General features: G+C 38.5%; 1 protein-coding gene across 2 annotated transcripts in view; it reads right to left on the reverse strand.

Moving 5' to 3' along the window:
• Positions 1-248: 248 nt before the first annotated feature.
• Positions 249-24917, reverse strand: part of ap3b2.S (adaptor related protein complex 3 subunit beta 2 S homeolog) — a 146437-nt gene continuing 121768 nt past the window's right edge. For both annotated transcript variants that reach the window (XM_018244452.2, XM_018244453.2), the window contains exons 25-27: positions 22549-22646; positions 10266-10404; positions 249-962 (exon numbers count right to left, since the gene is read on the reverse strand). In XM_018244452.2, the coding sequence (XP_018099941.1) occupies positions 809-962; positions 10266-10404; positions 22549-22646 (391 nt within the window). In that variant the 3' untranslated portion in view covers positions 249-808. The remainder of the gene's footprint in view (positions 963-10265; positions 10405-22548; positions 22647-24917) is intronic.

The raw sequence follows: 24917 nt of genomic DNA on the forward strand, positions 1-24917 counted from the left end.
CCATTATTATCCATTTCTTGCCGCAGGGAAACAGCCTTTATGTGTTTGTGACAGTTTGTGTGGGTCATCCCCGAACTCCTTGTATTTTCTTTGATATTTTAAACCTTTAATACGTACAGTTTCATAAATAAGTATGGGCTCCTGTTTCAGGGAACATACAATAGTATTTTCTTCCTTCGCTGAACTGCAAAACAAGCGTCGGCAATATGAAATCTGCAGCTTTGAGAAATAATGCACCCAGCCGCCTGTTTGATAGCAAATTTATTGAAATACCTGAACAAAAACACTGAACAATGATTTCAGACAAATATAATCATCAGAAGTGCAGACATTTTTAAGAGAAGAATGAAGAACTGGATGCCATCCGGCCGCCTCTTGCCAAGCCTTTCATTTTAGTCTCGGGACGGGAAAGAGCAATGTGGGCCCGTGGCTTTAAAGAATGTGAATTGGATTTTATTTCCCCTGGTTGAAAGCCGTAGTTTATATTTCCTGAATATTTACATTGTCTCCCCCTCCCCACACACACACTGAAATAGAACGTTCCTATAACAAGGCAATGTTCCAAAAGGCAAATTGGCAGAGGCCCCGGACAGAGAACCATCTGATTTTTGGTTAGCAAGCAGAACTATCACTAGCGCTTGCATACATGATAGATACTAACATTCTAAAGCAGGAGACAAGATTGTCCAGAGTGTATTCTCCCCACTGCTGGCAGATGGAAGAGCTATTATTATAAATGAAAGGCAGCGGCAGTAGATGCCAAGCACTTTTGTTTTGTGCCAGACTCTGAAGTCCAGATGTAAGCTGGTTACCCCTGGGACAGGACAGGCTTCAGCTCCCGCAGCAGAATAGAGCCAATCACCGTTTTCTCTGTGTTTATGATGAGCTGTGCCGTCGAGCTTTCCTTCAGCTCCACTGTGACGAGCATCAACGACCCACTGTGCACAGTTTTAGCCGCAAATCTATAAAATGGAAAAAAAAAAAAAACACGAGAGGGGTGAGGTAGAGTTGATTGCAGAGAAACATGGTTCCTCTTCTACAGCAAATGATGACGAGAATCAGTAGGCACGAGCGAATTCGGTGCCTTTTTGTACACCGCCACTGGAATATTGACTAAACCAGCGTGTTACAACCAACAGCACCCGCACGTACACGCGTGTTTAAATAGGCACCGAGCTGCTAAATAAGCAACAGCAGCACAAGGCTAATGTAGCGGATCTCTAAATAAATAAAATAAACGACTCCACCAACTTCATTGAGGGTTCTGCAAATGCCGGACACTGAGTGCGTCTATGGCAGTGAACGTTAACGACCCAGGACAGAGACGGTCAATGTTGTAAAATTCCACGACACGGAAATCCCACCAATTACATGCAATTAGAGGCCCAACTGTCCATTTGTGTGCTCCCAATTGACTGAACAGGCCATTTTGGGTACAAAGGACTTCTGTCAATCCTGTTAATTCATTCTGCAAGCGCAGCAAGAACTGATTGAAAGGGGGCCAAGGCAACTCCTCATAGGCAATGCAAAGTGGAAGCCCCCCTCCATCCTTCACACACACTAACTTCAGAACAATGAAGTTGCTGCACATGGCCTTTTGAAAACACTAACAAGTACGGGAGCAGGTCTGTGACCTTCTTCAACCCCAACTGGAGGCCAATCTCCTATCCCTTTTCTGAATGACACGTGTCTCAATCGGAGCCATCTGCCTCAATTTGTGAAACATCTTCAGCCACAATAGGACTCGGTTAGCCCTGACAACGGCTCACAATGCAGGAAAACGGCTCGGCTTCAATAGCAAATAGCCAACTGGTCAGTGCCTCATGTGGAACAATTAGCATGGGCTTTGCAAAGCACATACTGCGGTCTGCCGGGATCTCTTTAATTACCATCAACATAAAAGAGGGAGTTTATTGAAGATACTCAAAAAAAAAAAAAACCTTCACACTAGACTTAATTAAAATATTAGCCACTTAAGCAGGAAACAGATTCGCTTTAAATGAGAAGTAATTTCTTTTTTTCTTTTTTTCTAATCACATCAAAACCTCTTAACACATTACACTAGTTAGGGAAAAGCATAACAAGTAATTTAAATCTTGTTAACCAGTTTATCTACAATAATGGTTGTACTATTTTATAAGCAGAAGGAAATCAATATTTATTTTACCGCACAGAGACTTTTTTTTCCCTTTAAACTTTGCGACGTACGGCGGATATTTTGCAAACAAGACACAGCAAATAAAATAATATTATCCTTAGTGAAATTACTTGGAAACCCACACTATTAGCGCCAACAACGCCCATTAACACGTCAAAACTGACACATGATATTAAATTTTGATATTAGATTTGATTGCATTTATCCTTAAAAGACATATCTGTTCTGCAGGTTGTTGTTTTTATTTTTAAATGGAAGGGGCAGATATTTATTTCTTAAAGGACCAGTAACATCAATTTTTGTATACAACAGAAAAAAAACCCACAAAGACAAATTAAACCTTGAAATCGCTAAGTCTTTATTAAGAAATAACTTACCGAAACTCCAACTGCGCTGCTCTTCAGAAAAGGCAACACTGTGACAATCCATCGTGCGGCACTCGATTTATCCTCCCTGCCTTCCTTATAGGAGATAGTCAGGGAGAAGAAATCTAGCGCCACACAATGGATTGTCGCCCAGTCGCAGCGCAAGCGGAGTTTCGGTGAGTTAATTCTTAGACTTAGCGATTTCAAAGTTTAATTTGTGTTTGTGTTTTTTTTTTCCGTTTGTATATTAACAAATTAAAAAAAAGGGTTTCCATATAATGGATCCCATACCTGTATCGCATACGCATATCTATCTATCTGTCTGTCTGTCTGTCTGCCTGTCATCTATCTATCATCAATCTATCGTATCTATCGTATCTGTCTGTCTGTCTGTCTGTCTATCTATCATGTATCAATCGATCATGTTTCTATCTATCGTATCTATCTATCGTATCTCTCTCTCTCTCTCTATCGTATCTATCTATCTATCGTATCTCACTCTCTCTCTCTATCGTATCTATCTATCTATCTATCTATCGTATCTATCTCTCTCTATCTATCTATCTATCGTATCTATCTATCTATCTATCGTATCTATCTCTCTCTATCTATCTATCGTATCTATCTATCTATCTATCGTATCTATCTATCTATCTATCGTATCTATCGTATCTATCGTATCTATCTATCTATCGTATCTATCTCTCTCTCTCTATCGTATCTCTCTCTCTATCGTATCTCTCTCTCTATCGTATCTCTCTCTCTATCGTATCTCTCTCTCTATCGTATCTCTCTCTCTCTCTATCTATCGTATCTATCTATCTATCGTATCTCTCTCTCTCTCTCTCTCTATCGTATCTATCTATCTATCCTATCTATCTATCGTATCTATCTATCTGTATCTATCTATCGTATCTATCTATTGTATCTATCTATCGTATCTATCTATGGTATCTATGGTATCTATCTCTCTCTCTATCGTGTCTCTCTCTATCTATCGTATCTATCTATCGTATCTATCTCTCTCTCTCTCTCTCTCTCTCTCTATCGTGTCTCTCTCTCTCTATCTATCGTATCTATCTATCTATCTATCTATCTATCTATCTATCTATCTATCGTATCTATCTATCGTATCTATCTATCGTATCTATCTCTCTCTATCTATCGTATCTATCTATCGTATCTATCTATGGTATCTATGGTATCTATCTCTCTCTCTCTCTATTGTGTCTCTCTCTCTCTCTCTATCTATCGTATCTATCTATCGTATCTCTCTCTCTCTCTATCGTATCTATCTATCTATCTATCTATCTATCTATCGTATCTATCTATCTATCGTATCTATCTATCTATCGTATCTATCTATCTATCTATCGTATCTATCTATCTATCGTATCTCTCTCTCTCTCTCTCTCTATCGTATCTATCTATCTATCTATCGTATCTATCTATCGTGTCTATCTATCGTATCTATCTATCGTATCTATCTCTCTCTCTATCTATCGTATCTATCTATGGTATCTATCGTATCTATCTCTCTCTCTCTCTCTATCGTGTCTCTCTCTCTCTCTCTCTATCTATCGTATCTATCTATCTATCGTATCTCTCTCTCTCTCTATTGTATCTCTCTCTCTCTCTATTGTATCTCTCTCTCTCTCTCTATCTATCGTATCTATCTATCTATCGTATCTATCTATCGTATCTATCTATCGTATCTATCTATCGTATCTATCTATCGTATCTCTCTCTCTCTCTCTATCGTATCTCTCTCTCTCTCTCTCTCTCCCTCTCTATCTATCGTATCTATCTATCGTATCTCTCTCTCTCTCTATCTATCGTATCTATCTCTCTCTCTATATCTATCGTATCTATCTATCGTATCTCTCTCTCTCTCTCTATCGTATCTATCTATCTATCGTATCTCTCTCTATCGTATCTATCTCTATCTATCTATCTCTCTATCGTATCTATCGTATCTATCTATCTATATCTATCTATCTCTATCGTATCTATCTATGTATCTATCTCTCTCTATCTATCGTATCTATCTATCGTATCTATCTATCATATCTCTCTCTCCCTCTCTCTCTCTCTCTATCGTATCTATCGTATCTCTCTCTCTCTCTCTATCGTATCTATCTATCGTATCTATCTCTCTCTCTCTATCGTATCTATCGTATCTATCTCTCTCTCTCTCTATCGTATCTATCTATCTATCGTATCTATCGTATCTATCGTATCTATCTATCGTATCTATCTATATCTATCTCTCTCTATCGTATCTATGTATCAATCTCTCTCTATCTATCATATCTCTCTCCCTCTCTCTCTCTCTCTATCGTATCTCTCTCTCTATCTATCTATCGTATCTATCTATCGTATCTATCTCTCTCTCTATCTATCGTATCTATCTATCTATGTATCTATCTCTCTCTCTATCGTATCTATCTATCTATCTATCTATCGTATCTATCGTATCTATCGTATCTATCGTATCTATCGTATCTATCTATCTATCTATCTATCTATCTATCTATCTATCTATCTATCTATCTATCTATCTATCTATCTATCTAATCTATCAGTCTGTCTATCCGTCCGTCCATCTATCTATCTCCTTCTCTCTGAATATATATTATACATATATGGGAACAGATCACTACAGTCTCCTTTTCAATACCAAGAAGCAAAGATTTTACACATATATTTAATGAAAAAACATCACTCTTGCCTACATTGTGCAATATAAATATCACAGGTGTAGGGATAATGTTACAAAAGAAGAAATCAAGGACCAACCTATAGCACTCGGCTAATACATTTGGCTGTTGGTATACTGGGGATCGATCATAAAACAGACACTGATTTTTTTTAAATTTAATTGTCTGGGGTTGCCATGGCACCTATCAGTGCCCAGTGTTGGTACCATAAGACAGAACACCAATACAACTAGGAGCTGGTATAGATCACTTTCTCTGCAGGTTTGCTGGGAGTGGGTAGAGTAAATAACATGGAAGAGCAGTTCCAGGCATAAATGGGACATGTGTTTGCACAGAGGCTAAATCATTCATGTATAGTGCCAGCATTAATCATAATTAGCTCATTATTAGAACTTCACAAACATGGAAGCCTTAGGATTTGCCTAAAGTGAATCATTGCCTTTTGCACCATTTCCTGTTCTTTATTTATCCAAAAATACTTTATAACATCAACATATTGCTGATCAGGGCTCTCCTCTTTGGGGGCATTAGGGAAAAGACGACATTTCAGTTGAATTGGGTATTACAGGGGCCCTGGTTTATTGGTTGATATACAAAGAAAATATAATGTAGGTTTATGAGGGTTGCAGGTTGCACATGCCTCCCACTATCCAACCCTTTCAATAAACCCCAGGTCCCCAACATTATATAAATGGTTTTTTTTAAATTAATTTTCCTAAAATCTCCTTAAAATCCCATAACGTACACTGTATATGAATTAATGTTTTTTTATCTTACTTTAACTTACAGCGACTCTTGCTTCAGGCACATTATGCAGAACTGCTGCCACATGGATTTTATACAGCCACATAATCATGATTCCCATCAACTCATCAATTTCTGGTGGTCTTACTGGTTCAGCTGGACAGACACACATCCCATTATCATGCCATGAGTAGAACATGGGTGATGGCTCCATAGAAACAGCTGAACATGATCACGTTTTATGTCAATCATTTATTGTTAGAATTTGGTTGGGGGGGGGATCAATAATAAAGTGCACTGGAGATGATGCATTCGATGCATCCAATTATAAGAAAGCTAAAGGGGACATTTATTGTGAGTCTAGATATGATGGTGCTGGGATATTTGCTGTTAGTTTCATCTTTAATCCCTGGCTTTATATTGAGCACCAAGCGCTGGAAATAATACTGAAAGTTCTCAGAGAATTAAATAAGGATAGTGGGATTGTGACAGTGAGAACCCCCTTTATAAGCAATTTCTCCCGGCTGGTGCTTTCCCTCTTCTCAGGCTAATTACTTTTTTTCTCTCTCTCCCCTCAATATGTTCTGGTGGTTGCCAGAAGCTGTGACAATGGACTAATACGGCTAAAATTTGGTCTCTCAACATGAAGCCTTCAATTACTGCCTGCTGAAGCAGACAGAATCCTATTAGCGACAAAGCGGTTGAGGCAATACAGTGCCCTGCCTTAGCCGTATAGAAATAATTAGCCAAGAGTTGACAAATGTGCAAGAAAATACAGGACCACCATCATTCCGCCACAATACAGGGACACAAATAAGAAGCAGGGTGGGAAAATGTAAACTTGTCAGTGGCATCAGCAGCCCCCGAGACAAACTATTGCCTTTGTATATGTTAAGTTGTGTCCCTCCAGCTGCTGTAAACTACAACTCCCAGCAGCACACGAGTGCCAAAGGCAAGCTTTACACCATGGATAGCCAACTGACTGCCTGCTGACGACTGTCCTCCTACATGGGTCTAATAAGCATTAACCGGATTTCATTATTTAGCCATTAAGTGTATATAACAGCTAATGAAACGTCTTATGTAATAAATTATGCACATTAGTTCCAATGCAACGAGAGTACCTTTTATATAATGCCGCAGGAATGGTTAATGCCCTCCTTTGCACTTGGTTTACTGCTAATTCTATAGTCAGACACTTAGAAAATATGTAGGGACAAAGAGGTTTGCAAAAGAATGGTCATTATAAGGCAATTCCTCTTGTTCTGTATCAACTAAATTACCTGAACAAATGCCTAAACACGTGAAACAGCGGAATCCTGAGTTTAATTCCCATATCAATTCCTTTTCCTGGCAAGACATTTATGAGGGTCTGAATTTACTTTTTCATTCATTATTTGTAAAATGAATCCAATGGTAAAGGGGTATTGCAGTGTGGGTTGGTATGTTCCCTTTATATTAAAATTAGAATATACTTATATTTCTCAATGTCAGGCATAACAGGACACATTCCTTTTCATTCTCACTCCCCCTTAAAAGCAGCATTTTATTTGGTCTTAAAAGTAAGAGAAATTCTCTATAAACCATCGAATCCGATTTTGCAGCTGTTTCTTTCATAAGTCAGAATATAAGGAAATGGGAGAATAGCGTTCTGGAAATTGGTGTCAATTAATCAGGGAAAAATAGCAAATGCCCAGCTTTCACCTTTTTTTTGTTATTATTATTTTTTAATAAATGAGACAGAACCTGTTCCCAGTTAGATGATCCGGCTTCAGCTGAGACGCCTTGGCCTGCTATACATCTACAGTTAACGGTGTTCTTGTTTTCCAGGAAATTTCAATCATTGCTGTTTGTCACAGATTCGGATGCAATAGCAGTGCTGCCCTCTACTGAGAGATTAGGAGAAGGCATTTTTTCCCCAGTAAATTGATGACAAGCCGACATCAAGTGCAGAGCATTTTCTGCCTACTGTATATCATTCATCCCCGTCTGAAATAACTAGTGAAAGAAACCGCTGAGCTCTGCCGCTCTTACACTCTCACTCTCTCAAATGGAACAAATACATTTGATATTTAAAATACAGTGGGGTGGTAAGACACTAGCCCCATATGTAAATAAAGGGCCTTAAGTCTGCCAAGGCTCACTAACCCATGGTTACAAGTGATCAGTAAATGCCACCTGCTATACATTACTGTACCAGGGCAAACTTTTATTACATAACTACATATTTATATATATTATTTACATGCCTGCATGCCCCAATGCCTATAACATGTTTTAGGCAAACTGATAAAGGGACACGCTGGGGCAGTTTTTGCCTTTCCTTCTCCTTCAAGCTCACAGCTGGGAGCATTGTCCATTTTGTCCCATTAAACATCCTCTACTTGTACCCATGAGCTCAGTCACTCCAAAAATGTATATTGTTATATCGCTACCAAAAACTGCTGTGCAGCAACCGAAAACTTTTTACACAAGCTATGTTTAAAACTATTAAAAATGCATATAAAATGCACTACTCTACAATATTTCTATCGCCCCCTAAAGTATGTAATTATAAAGTTATCACAATCTATTGAGAGAGGGGGGGCAGGGCTCAGTGACCCAAAACATGGTCAGACCACAGACTGCTGAACTAAAACAAGTCAGAAAAATAACTTTATTTTATGTACAGCACAGAACAAGAGAACATTAAAAGCATTCTGAATTATTGTCTAATTTACCCCATGCTCATTAACTTTTTTTTATCACTAGGCTGATGTTTTTTTATTTCTTGAGCTATACTGAGATACTGAAGCTACTCCATGTTTGGTTCTTGCGAGTCATAATTAGATTTCCAATACACAGATGGCCATTATCCATGGGGATTATCTGTATACTGAAAATCGAATTATCGACCTCGCAAGTACCAAACAGCAGCTTCAGTTTCCCTGTTTAGTATTTTAGCAGAACATTTGGCATCAAAAGGTGCTAAATCACTCTACATCGGCCATCTAATTTATAATATTGTAACTAGGGATGCATTGAATACTCTATTTGGGATTTGGCCGAATTCCCGGTGAAAGATTGGCTGAATACTGAACCAAATCCTAATTTGCATATGCAAATTAGGGTCAGGAAAGGGAAAAAGTGGAAAAAAAGTCTTCTTTTGTGATGAAAAGTCACGTGATTCCCTTACCCGCCCTAATTTACATATGTACATTTACATATGCAAATCCTTGCCAAATCCCGAACCGAATCCTGGATTCGGTGCATCCCTAATTGTAACTAAAAATCCCTGTTTTTGAAAATAAAGGAACTTGCATAAATTACTAGTGAAACAGTATACTAGGAAATGTGCATTGATCAATTCCCTCTATTTTGTACGCTTAAAAGTTTTGACCGCCATCAGAAACCTTGCCCTCCCCCACAAACACCTGACCTTTAGTGAGTGCTAGTTTAAGTTATTGTCTTTCTTCCCTGCCCAGGAGTAAGAACACCACTGGATGGCCATCATTCCACTCACTTGTTGCATAAAAACACTATTTCCTAGACCTTCTGGGCTTCAAGTTCTTGTTCTCTCCTGATGGGGCCCATAATCATTGGTATGTATTAGCTAGCAGATGAAACATCACAGAGCAAACTGGGTAACACAGAGGGTACAAATGTTTCTTCTGATGGTGATCCAAAGGGCGAAACATAGATCTGTGTAAACCCCCAGTTTTAACATTCCCTTTATTAAGTTGCCAGTCTGAAACGTTGAATTCCTGGTGGCATAATAAAAGGGGTCAACTCACCGACTGCAAAATCTTGCGTGTGTGTGGATCTGTTTACAAACGATTGCTGTTGCTAAGGGACCTGGCTGGGCCAACGGAGGACCAGCACCGCCATTGCAGTTTTAGTGAATTAGGGATGCACTGAATCCAGGATTCGGTTCGGGGTACAGCCAGGATTTGGGCTTTTTCAGCAGGATTCGGCCGAATCCTTCTTCCCGGCCAATCTGAATCCTAATTTGCATATGCAAATTAGGGGTGTAAGGGAAATTTTTGTCAAAAAACAAGGTAGTAAAAAACGGTTTCCCCTTCCCATCCCTAATTTGCATATGCAAATTAGGATTCAGTTTGGTATTCGCTCAAATCTTTCATGAAGGATTCGGGAGTTCGGATGAATCCAAAATAGTGGATTTGGTGCATCCCTAGGCGGAATAATTACATTTTGTCCAGTATCCAGTTGCCAAAGGAAGAGGCAAGATGGGAAACGTCTAGAGAAAGTTACATAGATGTAGTATATATTAGAATTTACCTGTGAATGTTGCTTTGGCCAGAGGGAACGACCCCAAGGTTTGCAGCTTGTAAAAATCTTTGGACTATAATCTGAGGTGTGGAACATGCAGAGTTTACATCAATAGCAGCTGAACTTTCATTCATGCCTGTTAGTTTTCCTGCAAATATAAATAACAAAACATTTAGAATACTGATCATAAAGATACTGAATTAGATGCACAGTGCACAACTCAGTTCCTCACACCTGTTGTACACGCATATAGTTACACCTAGAAATAAGCGGAATCTAAGCGGGGACTGTAATAACACAAAGTCAGCTTTCAGCTCAGTTACCCATTATCTGCTTTTATTATGTTAGCCCTACTTTCTTCTACATAAATGTTACTAGCATGTTACTATTGAAAAAAAAATTAGAATACATTTGCAATTTTTTAAATGTAATACAGGTAAGGGATCCATTATCCGGAAATCTGTTATCCAGAAAGCTCCTTCTCCCATAGACTCCATTATAATCAAATAATCCAAATGATTAAAATTTATTTCATTTTTCTCTGTGATAACAAAACAGTACTCGATCCAAACTAAGATATAATTGGAAGCAAAACCAGCCTATTGGTTTTTTAAATTAGGGATGCACCGAATCCAAGATTCGGTACGGGATTCAGCCTTTTTCAGCAGGGTTTGGATTCGGCCAAATCCTTCTGCCAGGCCGAACCGAATCCGAATTTGCATATGCAAATTAGGGGAGGGAAATTGCGTGACTTTTTGTCACAAAACAAGGAAGTAAAACATTTTCCCCTTCCCGCCCCTAATTTGCATATGCAAATTAGGATATATTTGCTTATGCAAATTAGGATTCGTTCGGTATTTAGCCAAATCTTTTGTGAAGGATTCGTGGGGTTCGGCCGAATCCAAAATCGTGGATTCGGTGCATCCCTATTTTTAATGTTTACATGATTTTCTAGTAGACTTAAGGCATGAAGATCCAAAGTACAGAAAGATCCGCTATCCGGAAAACCCAGATCCCAAGCATTCTGGATAACAGATCCCATGTCTGTACATCAATTAATTTGTCTACAAAAATGCCAGTGGTTCTAGAGACCTAATTCCATGATGTCAACTGTTACTATAATCTGAAATATGGCCAAAACAAAGATTGCAAGTCTATATGATTATAGGAGACATTTAGTTTTAAATGTAATCTCTAGCATTTAATAGATGGATATAATCGAAATTAACCTGGAATTTGTCATTTCTTATATTTTTTTCTTATTGGTTTCCCTCTCCAATGTGATACTTAAAATACTCTCTAGTTTGTAGAATAAATAACTCCAGCACCTAGAAAGCAAAATGTCAGGTTATATTTGTATTGCTCTTTCTTTTTGGGGCTTTCAAACAAGTGAAATCCAGAAAGAAGTGTTATGCAGGTTCATACCCTGATTGGTGGACAGTCTTGTAATACTGTATTAATCCACAATAGGAAAATAGAAATCAAAGATTAACCTTAGTGAAATGTCTTGTGCACTTTATGGGGGGAATGTAATTAAAAGTCGCAGGCGTTATTTAAAATAGCGATTTTGCCAATGTTTAGCACTGCTTGCTATATAAAATCAGTCGCTGACCAATATTACATTGCGCATTTTCGCTAAGCAAAGGTTTAGCGCGAACACCTGCTCTGGAGTTTCATTAAATATTTTGTCGCTAAAAAGACTTTGCGTTCGCGAAAATTAATTACATACACTATGAATGTTCCCAAAAGCCATTTGTTCGCAAACTTTAATCAGTCAAAAAAGATGCAAACATGGTCGCTAACGTTCACAAGCGTCTTTGAGCAGGTTTTTCGCTCTAGCGCAGGCATGTCCAAACTCCAGCCCGTGGCCAATTGCCGCCCGTTTACAATTTAACACTGTCCCGCAGCCTTAAACAAATATTCGCCCATTCAAGGACAGGTCCGGATAAAAAATGGCACCCAATAGAGCATTGCCGTCTATCTTCTTGCCGCGCAGACTGAGCGCAGTGATGTAACCGCACGTTACCTTGTGCTCATGATGTCACTGGATTAGGCGCTAGTTCTCGCCGGAGGTGAGAAAAATATGCGGCTGACTACTGCTACAGAATATAATTTGGTAATAAAAATTGGGTTTCTGCTACTTACTGGCTGTTCTAATGATTGAATTACAGTTATTACACGTTTATAAACATGGTTTACTGGACTTTCATATAGACAATTGTGGTGGACTGTGCTATTGCTTATTAACCCCAAACGGTTTTGATTTACCCTCTTCTTTGTAAAGAAGAGATATGTGACCATGGCTACCAAGCTTGTAGAAGTGGGAATGCTAGCAGCGTCTTCCTACTCTGGCATCAACAAAAGTAGAATTGGACAACCCAGATAAGGAAGGTGCAAGGATTATATATTTTTCTATTGCAGCAAAAGGAAAGTGCACAATGTTTCAGGGTAGTGACCCTTCCTGGGGTGAAAAAAAGGTACAAGTGAAGGTTTCCAACATAATGGGTGGAGTTAAAAGATAATTATTCCCAAGTGTTCCATATAACTGTATAATAAGCGCATGCTCATTACCCATTATGTTAGAAACATTCACTTGTACCTTTTTCCACCCCAAGAAGGGTTACTACCCCAAAACATTGTGCCCATTCTGAATGGTCGGCCCCCACACATTTTCACCAGACCAAATCTGGACCTTGTTCCAAAAAGTTTGGACACCCCTGCTCTAGCGAAACATATTACATTCCCCCTATATATCTTTAAGAGCTGAAATTTACAAACAAAACCCTTTACTATGGAAGACAACTAAGGGAGCGTGCTACAATTCTCATTAAAGGGGTTTCACCTTTGAGACCATTTGCAATTGGTTTTCATTTATTATTATTAGTGGTTTTTGAGTTATTTGGCTTTTTATTCAGCAGCTCCCCAGTTTGCAATTTCATCAATTTGGTTGCTAGGGTCCAAATTATCCTAGCAACCATGCATTCATATGAATAAGAGACTGGAATATGAATAGGAGAGGGCCTGAATAAAAAGGAGTAATAGAAAGTAGCAATAACAATAAATGTGTAGCATTACAGAGCATTTGTTTTTAGATGGGGGCAGTGATTCCCATTTTAAAACTGGAAAGAGTCAGAAGAGGAAGGCAAATAATTCAAAACCTATAGAAGATAAACCATGAAGACCAATTGAAAGATTGCTTAGAATTAGCCATTCTATAACATACTAAAAGTTAACTCAAAGGTGAACCACCCTTTTAACTATCAAATATATGGCCGAATCCCGAACCAAATCCTGGATTCGGTGCATCCCTAATGGACACAACATTTGATCTAAAAGAGGGCCCATATTACCTTTAAGGTACAGAGATCCAAGTTACAGAAAGATCCCTTATCTGGAAAACCCCTGGTTCGAAGAATTCTTAGTTCTGCAAATGAGTTGCTCTGGATAATGGGTCTTTCCATACCTTAAGTCTGCTCAAAATAATTTAAACCCAATATGGATTCATGCAGCTTAGTTACCATCAAGTACATGGTACTGCTTTATTAGTACAAAGAAAAAGGAAATTATTTTCTAAAATTCTAATTAAGTTTCACCAAACAATGAAGATTCCCCTCAACATCGCCAATTTACTAAAGGGAGAATACAATATGGGGCTGATTTATAAAGGGTAAAATTTAAAATTCAAATTGTCTTTATGGTCAAAATTGTCAAACTTTTCTAGGGAATTATCCAAACTCAGAGTTAGAGTTTTTTCTGGCTAATAAATAAAATTAGACTATTCACCACCTGCTGAATTGATTAATCAATTTGGAGATGTTTGTAGCCTTCCTGATTTTCGAGTTTTTTTCAGAGAAGTTTGGTTAAATTCTAATCAAATTCGATTCGAGTTTTCGGATTGTTAAAATTAAGATTTTTTTAATAAATAACCCCCGATCTAATTTTGAGTAAAATTGAATTCATTGAGTAAAAAAAAAAAAAACCCATGAATTTCGAAATTCAAACCTTGATAAATGTTCCTCTTAGGGGCAGATTTATCAAAGGTCGAAGTGAAAAAAAACTTTGAATCGTATGATTCGAATGTGCCATTTACTTTGATTCGTACGATTCCAATCCAATCAAAAATGGACCTATTTGATCGAAAACTGACCTATTTGGACAAGAATTTTTTTTTTAAAAAAATTTAATTTTTTAAAATAAATTTCGGTTGGTCTCTTTGAATTCGACCCTTGATAAATCAAGTGTTGGAGAAAATTCTCTTTGCATTGGAATAAATTCACATAAATTCACATTCTCCAGGTGACATTTCACTAGTGTATATTCTTCAATTTCCACAAAAGAACAATTTTTGCCATGAGAAGTTTTTCCAGGTTCCGGCTGGGGAAACCATTAAAAGAAAAGAGCAGCCACTTTTGCATCTCATTACCTACATCACCCCCTCCATGCTAATTTTCCATGTATGTCATTTCTCCATGGTGAAATTTCTTTCGACAATATTTCCAACTACATTTGTATAGGAAAAATATACTGGCAAATTTTCAAAAAGAATTCATACCAGTAGAAAACTCACCACATTTCTCTTGAAAAAGTGTACTTGTGATTATTAGTAATCTATGTTGTGTTGTAAAAATACACCAAGCAAACCTAGGTTACCTTTGGTGAAGTTAGACAAGGAGATAATTCATAACTTATTTATAAAATGTGCCCCTATTGGAGATGGCCTTCCTGTAATTTGGAGCTTTCTAGTTAACAGGTTTCTGGGTAAGGGATCTCTTACCTATACTGCACACCGCCCATGGTTGCTACTCATCTCAAAAAAGTAGGGGTCATTGATATCTAGAATCCACAAAGCCCATGGACAGTTTAGAGCAGGGGTCCCCAACTTTATTTTTACCTGTGAGCCACATTGAAATGTTAAAAATATAGGAGAGCAACACAAGCATGAAGAAAGTCCCAGGGGGTGCCAAATAAGGGCTGTGATTGGCTATTTGGTAGCCCCTATGGGGACTGGCAGGCTACACGAGGCTCTACTTGATAGTACACCTGTTTTTTAAGGAATTAAAACTTGTCTCCAAGCCTGAAATTCAAAAATAAGCACCTGCTTTGAGGCCAATGGGAGCAATATCCAATGAGTTGGTGAGAAACATGTTGCTAGCGAGCTACTGGTTGGGGATCACTGATTTAGAATATGAAGCCCCATCATTACCAGAAAACTAGAGAACAGTGAGAAGACAAAGCTGCTAGTAAAATTTGTCAGCTCATGGAAAAACTAAAGAACTATGAAAACTTTGGAAAAAAAAAAGAACAGCACTAGACAGAGGTTCTTATTAGTGTCTGTAACCTTTACTTTTACCAAGGTAAAAAAAAAGTAGCGCTAGAAGTGGCCCTAAGGGAAGTGCCACATGGTAAGATTCGGAGATTTAGTCACCCAGCGCAGATCGCCTATTCTTCAGGCGACTAATCTCCCTGAAAAGCCTTCCCGCCAGCTAGTATCTCAATCTTCGACGGGATGGCACTCGGATCGCTTCCTTTTCTGAAGTCGCCTAAAGTTTCTCCGTGAGGCAACTTCGGGCGACTTCAGAAAACAAAGCGCTCCGAGTGCCACCCCGCCAGCTAGAATGTAAATCGCCAGCGGGGCGGCTTTTCGGGGGTTAACTGCAGAAGATGAGCCTATTATGTCTACTGGTGACTAAATCTCCCCGAATCTTACCATGTGTCACTACCCTAAAAGGAACTTTTAAAGAATGATCCGTTAGCAGAATGGTTTAGAAAAGTCTGTTGATTAGAAGACATTCTCGATCTACATAATGTACTGTATAATTCTCCTCTGGCGCAGGCTCTTAAGTGTCATTAGAATCTGTCAGGGAAGTGACATTCTCTTTCTCAGACTATGAATGGCTTCTCAAACCCTTTATTGAAATGCAGCTTTGATTGGATAATAAAAGTTCTTAAGTTGCAAATTCACATTTTCAGTCTTTTTTCTCCCAAAGAAGAAACAGGTTTTTAGCCCTCAACTTGTAAGTGCATGAATATGGTTTCATATGCAATTTTCAAGCAGATAAACACACTGGTATCAGAGAGTAAACACTTCTCCACTCCCCATCAATCCATCTTAAGCAAAAGGCAGCTCTCGGATATATTAAAATCACATAGGGAATTTACAACTGTGCAAAATTCCAGCCTGACTTATTTTATCTTCTCCATAAAATATAAGGAAATGTTGCGTTAAAAAAAAATACATACCATCAAATATTTTAGCTTAAATAATATACTAAATGCAAATATGAAAACTAAAATACTGTATCTATATAAACATATACACACAATGTAAATCACAGAAGTCTAGATTTAAGAGATTTTCCCTTTTATTTTATATTTTCAAATTTTTGATTCATTATTGTCAGAGTGATACCGAATTAAAGGTTCATCAACTTTAAAGGGATACTGTCATAGGAAAACATGTTTTTTTCAAAATGCATCAGTTAATAGTGCTGCTCAAGCAGAATTCTGAACTGAAATCCATTTTTCAAAAGAACAAACTGATTTTTTTACATTCAAAATTGAAATCTGACATGTGGCAGACATATTTTCAGTTTTCCAGCTGCCCCCAGTCATGTGACTTGTGCTCTGATAAACTTCAATCACTCTTTACTACTGTACTGCAAGTTGGAGTGATATCACCCACTCCCTCCCCCCCAGCAGCGTAACAAAAGACCAATGGGAAGGTAACCAGATAACAGCTCCCTAACACAAGATAGCTGCCTGGTAACATCTGCCAACATCTCCCACACCAGCTGCCTAAAAGGGACATCTGCTGCCTAAAGGAGGAAAAATTGGCTCTCTAGCACACACAGAGCCGGAGAACAAAACGGGGCCTACCTCCTCGACAGAAGCCATTGACTCGAGTAGTAGAGGTACCCGGGACCGAGCTGGGGCCTGAACTGCAGAGCAGACTGCTGGCCTGGTGACGTGGGGCACCTTGGGGGAGACTGTGTGCCTAGTGGCGAACAAGATGGCGGCGCGACAGTAGATTGCAGCGGCCTCTCCGGATCACTTTGTCTTTTGTGAAGCTATGGACGTCGGAAAAACAACTAAGGTCCAGGTCTATAATTGCCAGACACTCATTTGGTACAGCAATCATGCATATCTTACGATAAAGGGTGGCTTATTTCACACACTACGGGATCTTGGCCTACTTCGGGAGCCGGCTCTTCTGACCGCGGTCTTATCTGGGGCCAACGGCGGGAGGAGAAGCACTCGGAAACGGTGTATGAGGACGCGGAAAGCGAGCAGGAGTCCGTGCTAGGCTAAGAACTAACCCCAGCCGACCAGCTCTCCCGTCCATACTACTATCTAACGTCTGCTCCATAGAAAATAAGATGGACTACATTCGACTCCAGCAAACTAACCAGTGTGAATTTAGAGACTGCTGCATGTTTGTATTCACGGAGACGTGGCTCAGCGAAAGAGTCCCAGATGCTGCCATTCAGCTGGATGGGCTAGTCGTGGTTCGAGTCGCTGCTCTGAGCGGTAAGAATCGTAAACGTAACAAAGAATAAAACGTAACAATAATAACGTTTTAAGCTCACAGAGCAATAGTTTTATTTTATGCCAGGGTCAGTGTCCCATATTTGAAATTCTAAAAAATAAAATAATGAAAACAATTGCAAAGTTGCTAGGAATTGAAAATTATATAACATACTAAAATTTAACTTAAAGGAGTAGTAGCCCAATCAAATGTTACTGGACTACCAATCCCAGAATAATGTAACATAAAAAAAAGGTTAAGGCATTCTGGGAGCTGTAGTCCAGTAACAGCAAGTTTGTTTTCTTAAAGTAATATGCAATAAAATGCAAAAAAATCCTTCAGTCCCAGCTCATCTGTATAATTCTGGCTCCATGTTCTTAGTTCCTGCAACTGGAGTTGGAAGCTTTAAGCTTTAAGTTTCCCAGCGCTGAACAAGTCTGTCCTTTTTCCCCATGTTTGATTCCAGTGTAATATAATGAAGTAAAAAAATGACATAATTATCTCTATATGTATGATAACAGCAAGATGGCGACATAGCATCCTTATTGGTCAGTTCTTTTGCATTTATAATGAAGTTTATGATCAGCAGAATTCTCACTGGTGAATTTTCTTGCATCCATAATTAAGTTTTTTGGAAACGTCTCCTGAAAACTAAGGGGGGCTGTGGGATGGGGTTACAACCCCTTTATTAAGGGACCCAGGTTAATTCTAAAAGTCTGCTTTGTGAACCAAGAATAGGTTTAGATCTAATTGCACGGTCTTATTAATTGCTATTTTCTTTTGTAGAAAAAAAACAAAATGGAGGCTCACCCTAAACAGCATAGTGACCCAACGAGCCACAATGTCAAAATAACTGGTTTAGTTTTTCCCTAGTCCCATGACACTTGTGACGCTGGAGGCTGTTGATTTACAAACACCAATATTACACTGACAGATTTTTGGGTTAATCCCCATTGTAGTGCAACAAATTAAAAGCACCAAAGTGCCCAGTGGGATCAAGTCACATTGTGGCTTTTGTGTCATATAAATCACTGTAGTGAGCTGGAATTTAGTTGGTCGGGTGTTTGATGTGAAGAAGCAATAGCTCTTGTACTGGATAATGACCAATAGTTTCTAAACAGCCCTTGGTACCTGCAGTTCAAGGATCTCAAGAGTGGGCCACCATATCATCGAGACACAATATGCTTGGAAAATGTTAAATTCTGCCCAGTGATCACAGGAAATGTACCTTGCCCATAATCCTTTAAAAAATGTTTAAAGTTATTAAAATGATGGGTGGGCTCTGATTTTGTTTCTTAACAACCTATATTTTCAAGAAGAAAAATAATAACCTTATAGGTGCCATATTTTTTTGTAGCCTGTACTAAACATTTGCTTAAGTCCCCAATCCCAAACCACTGGTTCTTGGGCAACATATTATTCACCAGTCCCTTGGCTGTTGCTCCCAGTTGCCTCAAAGCAGGTGCTTATTTTCCAATTGGCTTGGAGGCAAGTTTTGGTTGCATAAAATCAGGTGTACGGCCAAACATAGCCAGGCTCCTTTAGACTGCCAGTACACACAGGGGCTCCCAAATAGCCAATCACAGCCCTTATTTGGCACCCCAGGACCTTTTTTATGCCTGTGTTGCTCCCCAATTTTTTTACATTTGAATGTGTCTCACAGGTAAAATAATAAAGATTGGGGACCCCTGCTCTAAAGTGTCCATGGGCTTTGCTTCCTTCTCACATGCAGGAGGCATTGAGGTTTCCAAATATCAATGACTCCTACTTTTTAGAGCTGAGTAGAAACCATGGGCGGTGTGTAGTATAGGTAAGAGATCCGTTATCCAGAAACCTGTTACCCAGGAAGCTCCAAATCACAGTAAGGTCTTCTACAATAAGGGCAAATTTTTTAAATTGTGAATTTTCTCCATGTCCACACTTCACCAACTATGTAGGTAAAGTACACTTTTTCAAGAGAAATGTGGTGCATTTTCTACTGGTATGAATACTCTTTGAAACAATTGTATGTGGCTCACAAAAAAAAAGTTGGGGACCCCTGGCATAAGGAAAACTACCCTATAGTGCCTTTTTGTAGTTAGGCTTACGAAAGTCTATTGTCTGGTGAAGAAAGAATAAGGAAGGTCTTTAGCAATGGTAACTAATTATACTTTTTGTTAATACAGAACTATAGCCTCAGTAAAAAAAAGATGTTAAACCTTTCTTTCCAGCCAGCTCCTAAACAACCATGTTCACCAGGTAAATATCAACTACAAAAAACAAGCACCGCCTGATTTAAGTTGTCAACATTTGGCATACAGTAAACTGCCGGAGGTCTGCTAGACACATCCGTCCCTAAACCGGTGCACAGTGACCCAGCCATTTGAGCGCTCTAGTATTCAGCTGGTATATTAAACTTTAATTCTACTTGTCTGCTGCAGATTTAAAATAATGTTAATATAAGTCTATTTTAGGTTGCAATTTACTCAGTAAATGGAAGCCAACTGCGGACCATTACATTATGTTTGAGACTATTTAGCTACAGCATTAGGCAGAAGCCTAAAAAAAAACGAAAACACCCAGAGCTAATCCCCAGGCAGGGTGCAGTGACTTTCAAATAGAACACACGGCCCGACCTAACACTGCTGGGAAATGTGTGCACTCACTTAGGACTTAAACCTTCTCAATTAATCTCTATTGAAGAGCAAATGTTGACTAAATGAATGCAACTATGTTTTTGCTAAAAGCCAGCCTCCTGCAGCACGCAATTAAAATAAAAAAAGTCGGTGCGGAGCTGGTACTTTTGTCAAACTCCTGCAAATGGAAAGATGGATAGTATTCATAGGAGTAAATGCACCGCTTCATATTTAACCTTAACACTCTTGTCATTAATGGTTTGTCTAACTTGTTTTTATAAAAGACAATGTACTGCTGAAGTAAAACTGAAAAATCAACCATACCATGCCTTTCAGAAGAGGAGATTCATTATTGTCAGCTAATGTATTGGCATAAAGAGAAGTAACATCCTATCAAGTGCGGCACACGCTCAATCTGCCTCCCGAGCGCCCACCCTTTTTAACTCGTGCTGTGTTATTGTTATAGGCAATTTGTACCACTCAGCATGACAGTGTAAACTGAATTAAGATTAATTTACATGCAAAAGAGCACTTTGGAGAGCAGCATGGTAAGCAAATGTATTGTCTCGATTGCTGAGGTGGAAAAGAGAAAAAAACAAAACAAAAACACTGTTCTAATTAAGGGGCATCAAATATGATCTCTGCAGGGCCGGAAAAATAGTTAATGTCCGACTAGTTAGAGAATTAGCATCCTGCTTGCACAAGCTTTATGAGCTGAAGGTATAAATCATCATAACAAAGTAACTTTCATACTGTGCCTTTTCACATTGTACATTGTAAGTTCGGTACATACAGAGACAAAACTATTAGTCTAAGCCTAGGCAGGGGCAGAATAACCGGAGGTGCAATAGCACCTGCACCCCTTGGGGTCATCATAGATCGTAGTTCCGTTACTGACCCTAGGCCTGCATTCAGCCAGGCTTAATGTGGAGTAACAAGAGGTGCTTTGGTCTTCTCTGCCGACTGAGGAGGCGTGCTTACCTGTCCACTGACTGGAATGGACAAAAAGGGTGGACGTGTAAAAAAGCTCATTTAGATCTTAAAGGAGAAGGAAAGGCAAAACATAAATAGCCTTGCATCTGAAGTCTGGTGGACATAGAACATACAGACCGTTTTTAACGTTTTCTCCCTGGTCTCATGCAGAAGCTGCTACGCTCACGGAAGACTGCAGTGCGTGACTCGGGTGATGTTGCGCTTTTTGCAGGTATCTTCCTCCCTGCTGCCCGAGGCAGCCTTGAGGCGCATTGGGCAGAATTTCTGTTTAATGCGCATGTCTTCGGGGAGTTGCCTTTCTCCCAATGATGATGATTGATATGTAAAGGTTGATATTGAAACTCAAATGAACTACAGGTATGGGATCTGTTATTGGAAAACCCATTATCCAGAAAGCTGTGAATTATGGGATGTCAGTCTCCCATAGATACTAATTCAAATAATTTAAATATTGAAAAATTATAAAAAATTTCTCTGTAGTAATAAAACAATACCTTATAAATGATCCAAGCCAAGATAGAAGTAATCCTTATTGTAGGTAAAACAAGCCTATTGGGTTTATTTAATGTTTAAATGATTTTTTTAGTGGACGAGGTATGAAGATCCAAATTATGGAATAATCCATTATCTGGAAACCCCCAGGTCCCGAGCATTCTGGATAACAGGTTTCATACCTGCATAATGAAAGAAATTCCACACATGCGCTACCAAATATGGATGGTTACGACACCAAGATCAAATGTAAAAGTGTACCCTCAAACTCAGTCCTAAGTATTTTGATCTCCTCTTGCGCTTTTCTCATACAGGCCCTATACTGTATTTTAATGTTTCTCATTGCAATAATCATGGCAATTTACTGACTGTTGAACATTACATGGGTTGCAGGGAACGAGGACTATAATTATAATGGTCATGTGGGCTATGTCTCCTATCACAGTGCAATTATATAAACACATGGAATATGTAAGATATGTCCCCCTTGCATTGCCTTCCCAAATAGATGTTGAGCACGTTCATGCGTATTGGTTATAAACAACACAATCTTCTGTTGTTAATAAAATTGTATAATTTTAATGAATAATTGTTGAATAATTAAGATAGTACCACTAAAACAATTACATACCAGCAAACATCAGTTTCATAAGGAAATGTTTCTTACCTTGCTCTTTCTTGAAATCTGCTTCTGACAAGGACACCGGTAACAGAAGTTCCCCTGGTGGAGGCTGAATTCCAACAGAAAACCGGTCTTCTTTTGTACTGCAAACAACAACAAAACCATGAAGCATCATACACAGAAGCCAAACTGTGACATTATACTAGCAATGATCACAAAAATTACAGATCTATTTGCTCAGAATTCTAGAATCTAGAATAGAATCTAGAATTCTAGAATCTAGAATTCTAGAATAGACACAAGCATTCTAGAATATGTCTAGAACCTATGTTAATTGAAGGAAGAATTTTTATTTGATACATTGTAACCTGTTACCTGCTTTACCCAAATAGCTATTATTCTCATAATATGGTAGCATCAAGAACCATCTAACATTTTTTTTTTTTTACGTGAGAGCCAACAATGATACAGAGGCATGAACAGGGAGGTTCAATAAATAGGCTGTAAAGAAAGGCACCATCATAACTGATTGACAGCTCTAAAACTTATTTTAATGATGGTTGTCGCAAAATGTCTTAGAAATGTATATAATTGTAGACCACATAACTATTGTGCCCTTGATATAAGAACACTTCCTACTTCAGCTACTACGAAATGGCATTGCATATTAATTTGGATTTGGCAAATTCTCTGTTGGTTCAACTAAATACTCACCATAACATCATACCTACTATATTTAAAGGACAGCAGCAAGCCAATGGGCAAGGCAAGCTTAAATGTTCTATTCATAAAATGATACAATTCTGAAGTCATGAAGCCTTTAAAGGTCTTTTCCCGATTATTATGTGTTTTTTTTTTCTTTCTGTAAACTTGGCTCTTTGAATGCAAGCATTTCCTGCACTTCAAGAGATTCTGTCTCTTGAATGATGTACAGTGTTTTGCTAGAGAAAAAGAAACTCTTTAACATCAAGTTTGCAGCAAAGAGAGGCTGGTACCATCACAAGCAAACAGTGGAAAATGAGGCTGAAAATACCGTTAAATAGTAAGTCAATGTAAATAATATACAGACTGCTAAAGTCATAATTCTTTAAAGAACAAGCCACACAGGAACGATGTACACGGATGGTATTTGTTTCCCCATCCGGACATGTATTGACTGAAAGTATTCCCTCTGGTCCCATTTTCATAATAGGGAACAATCACTGATAATAGAAAATCAATTGATTAATACCAGTGATATTTAAAAGAATATTCACAATAGGTTATTGATGTGCTTACGTTTAGATAGATCAAAGCATGAAGTTAGATAAACTGAAAAGGGGTCTTATGGTCTACTGGCTTCCCATCTTATGAATATATTCTAAGGAACAGATAAGCAATAAATGCCCAAAACCAATGGCAAATGATTATTATAAGCAATCGTTATTATAATTTTTATACAGTTTATGTGTTATGTTGCTGGTTTCCAGTCCTGGCCAGGCTGATCCGAACCAGAAGAAGAACAGTTTGCCTGCCCAATGTTGCTGCCACTTGATTAAGAGTCAAACATTGTTGTTGCCCTTATTGTGAAAAGAAATGTTTTTTTAATTGCGGTCTACAACCAAATTTTTGAAAGCTATACAAAGAGTGGAAGAACTTTGGGCAGATGTGCACCCATTATTACCAGGGAATACATTACCTCTAGGAGAAAAACTTTTCTTAGAAGTTGAACAAATCTACAGTACTCTATTATAAAGCATACATGTGGGAAGATGTACAATAAGGAGAAGAAATAGCCAAAGTCAACCCTTTTCTCTATCCTGTCATTTGTGCATAACAAAAACTGAAATAAGGCAAGTGTAATTGGGAATGGAAACAGTCTGGGGTTCCTAGTCCAAATAAAAAGAAGAGTTAAAAGAGTTGCTGTTATACTGCATTCAAAGGAAAACAAATCTTGAAAGCAAAGTGTTAATTAATTTTAAGAGTACATGTACTATTGGAACAACGAGACTCTATTTTTCAATTCCATGTTTTATTTCTCCAGCCTTCTTCATGAGCTGGTAAATTGTTCAACATCTTAAAGGAGAAGGAAAGGTTAAAACTAAGTAAGCCTTATCAGAAAGGTCCATCTAAATATACCAGTAAACCCCCAAAGTAGTGCTGCTCTGAGTCCCCTGTCAAAAGAAACACTGCATTTCTTTCCTTCTATTGTGTACACATGGGCTTCTGTATCAGACTTTCTGCCTTCAGCTTAAACCTCATTGCCCTGGGCAAGAGCATGCTCAGTTTGCTCCCCCCCCCTTCTCTACTGTAATCTGAGCCCAGAGCAGGGAGAGACTCAGGCAGGAAGTGATGTCACACCACATTAATACTGCAGCTCCTATCCTAAACAAACAGAGAGTTTCTAGAGCTTTTTACTCAGCTATGGTAAAACA

Source organism: Xenopus laevis, chromosome 1S (genome assembly GCF_017654675.1).
Source record: "Xenopus laevis strain J_2021 chromosome 1S, Xenopus_laevis_v10.1, whole genome shotgun sequence".
In the NCBI taxonomy this organism is placed as follows: Eukaryota; Metazoa; Chordata; class Amphibia; order Anura; family Pipidae; genus Xenopus; species Xenopus laevis.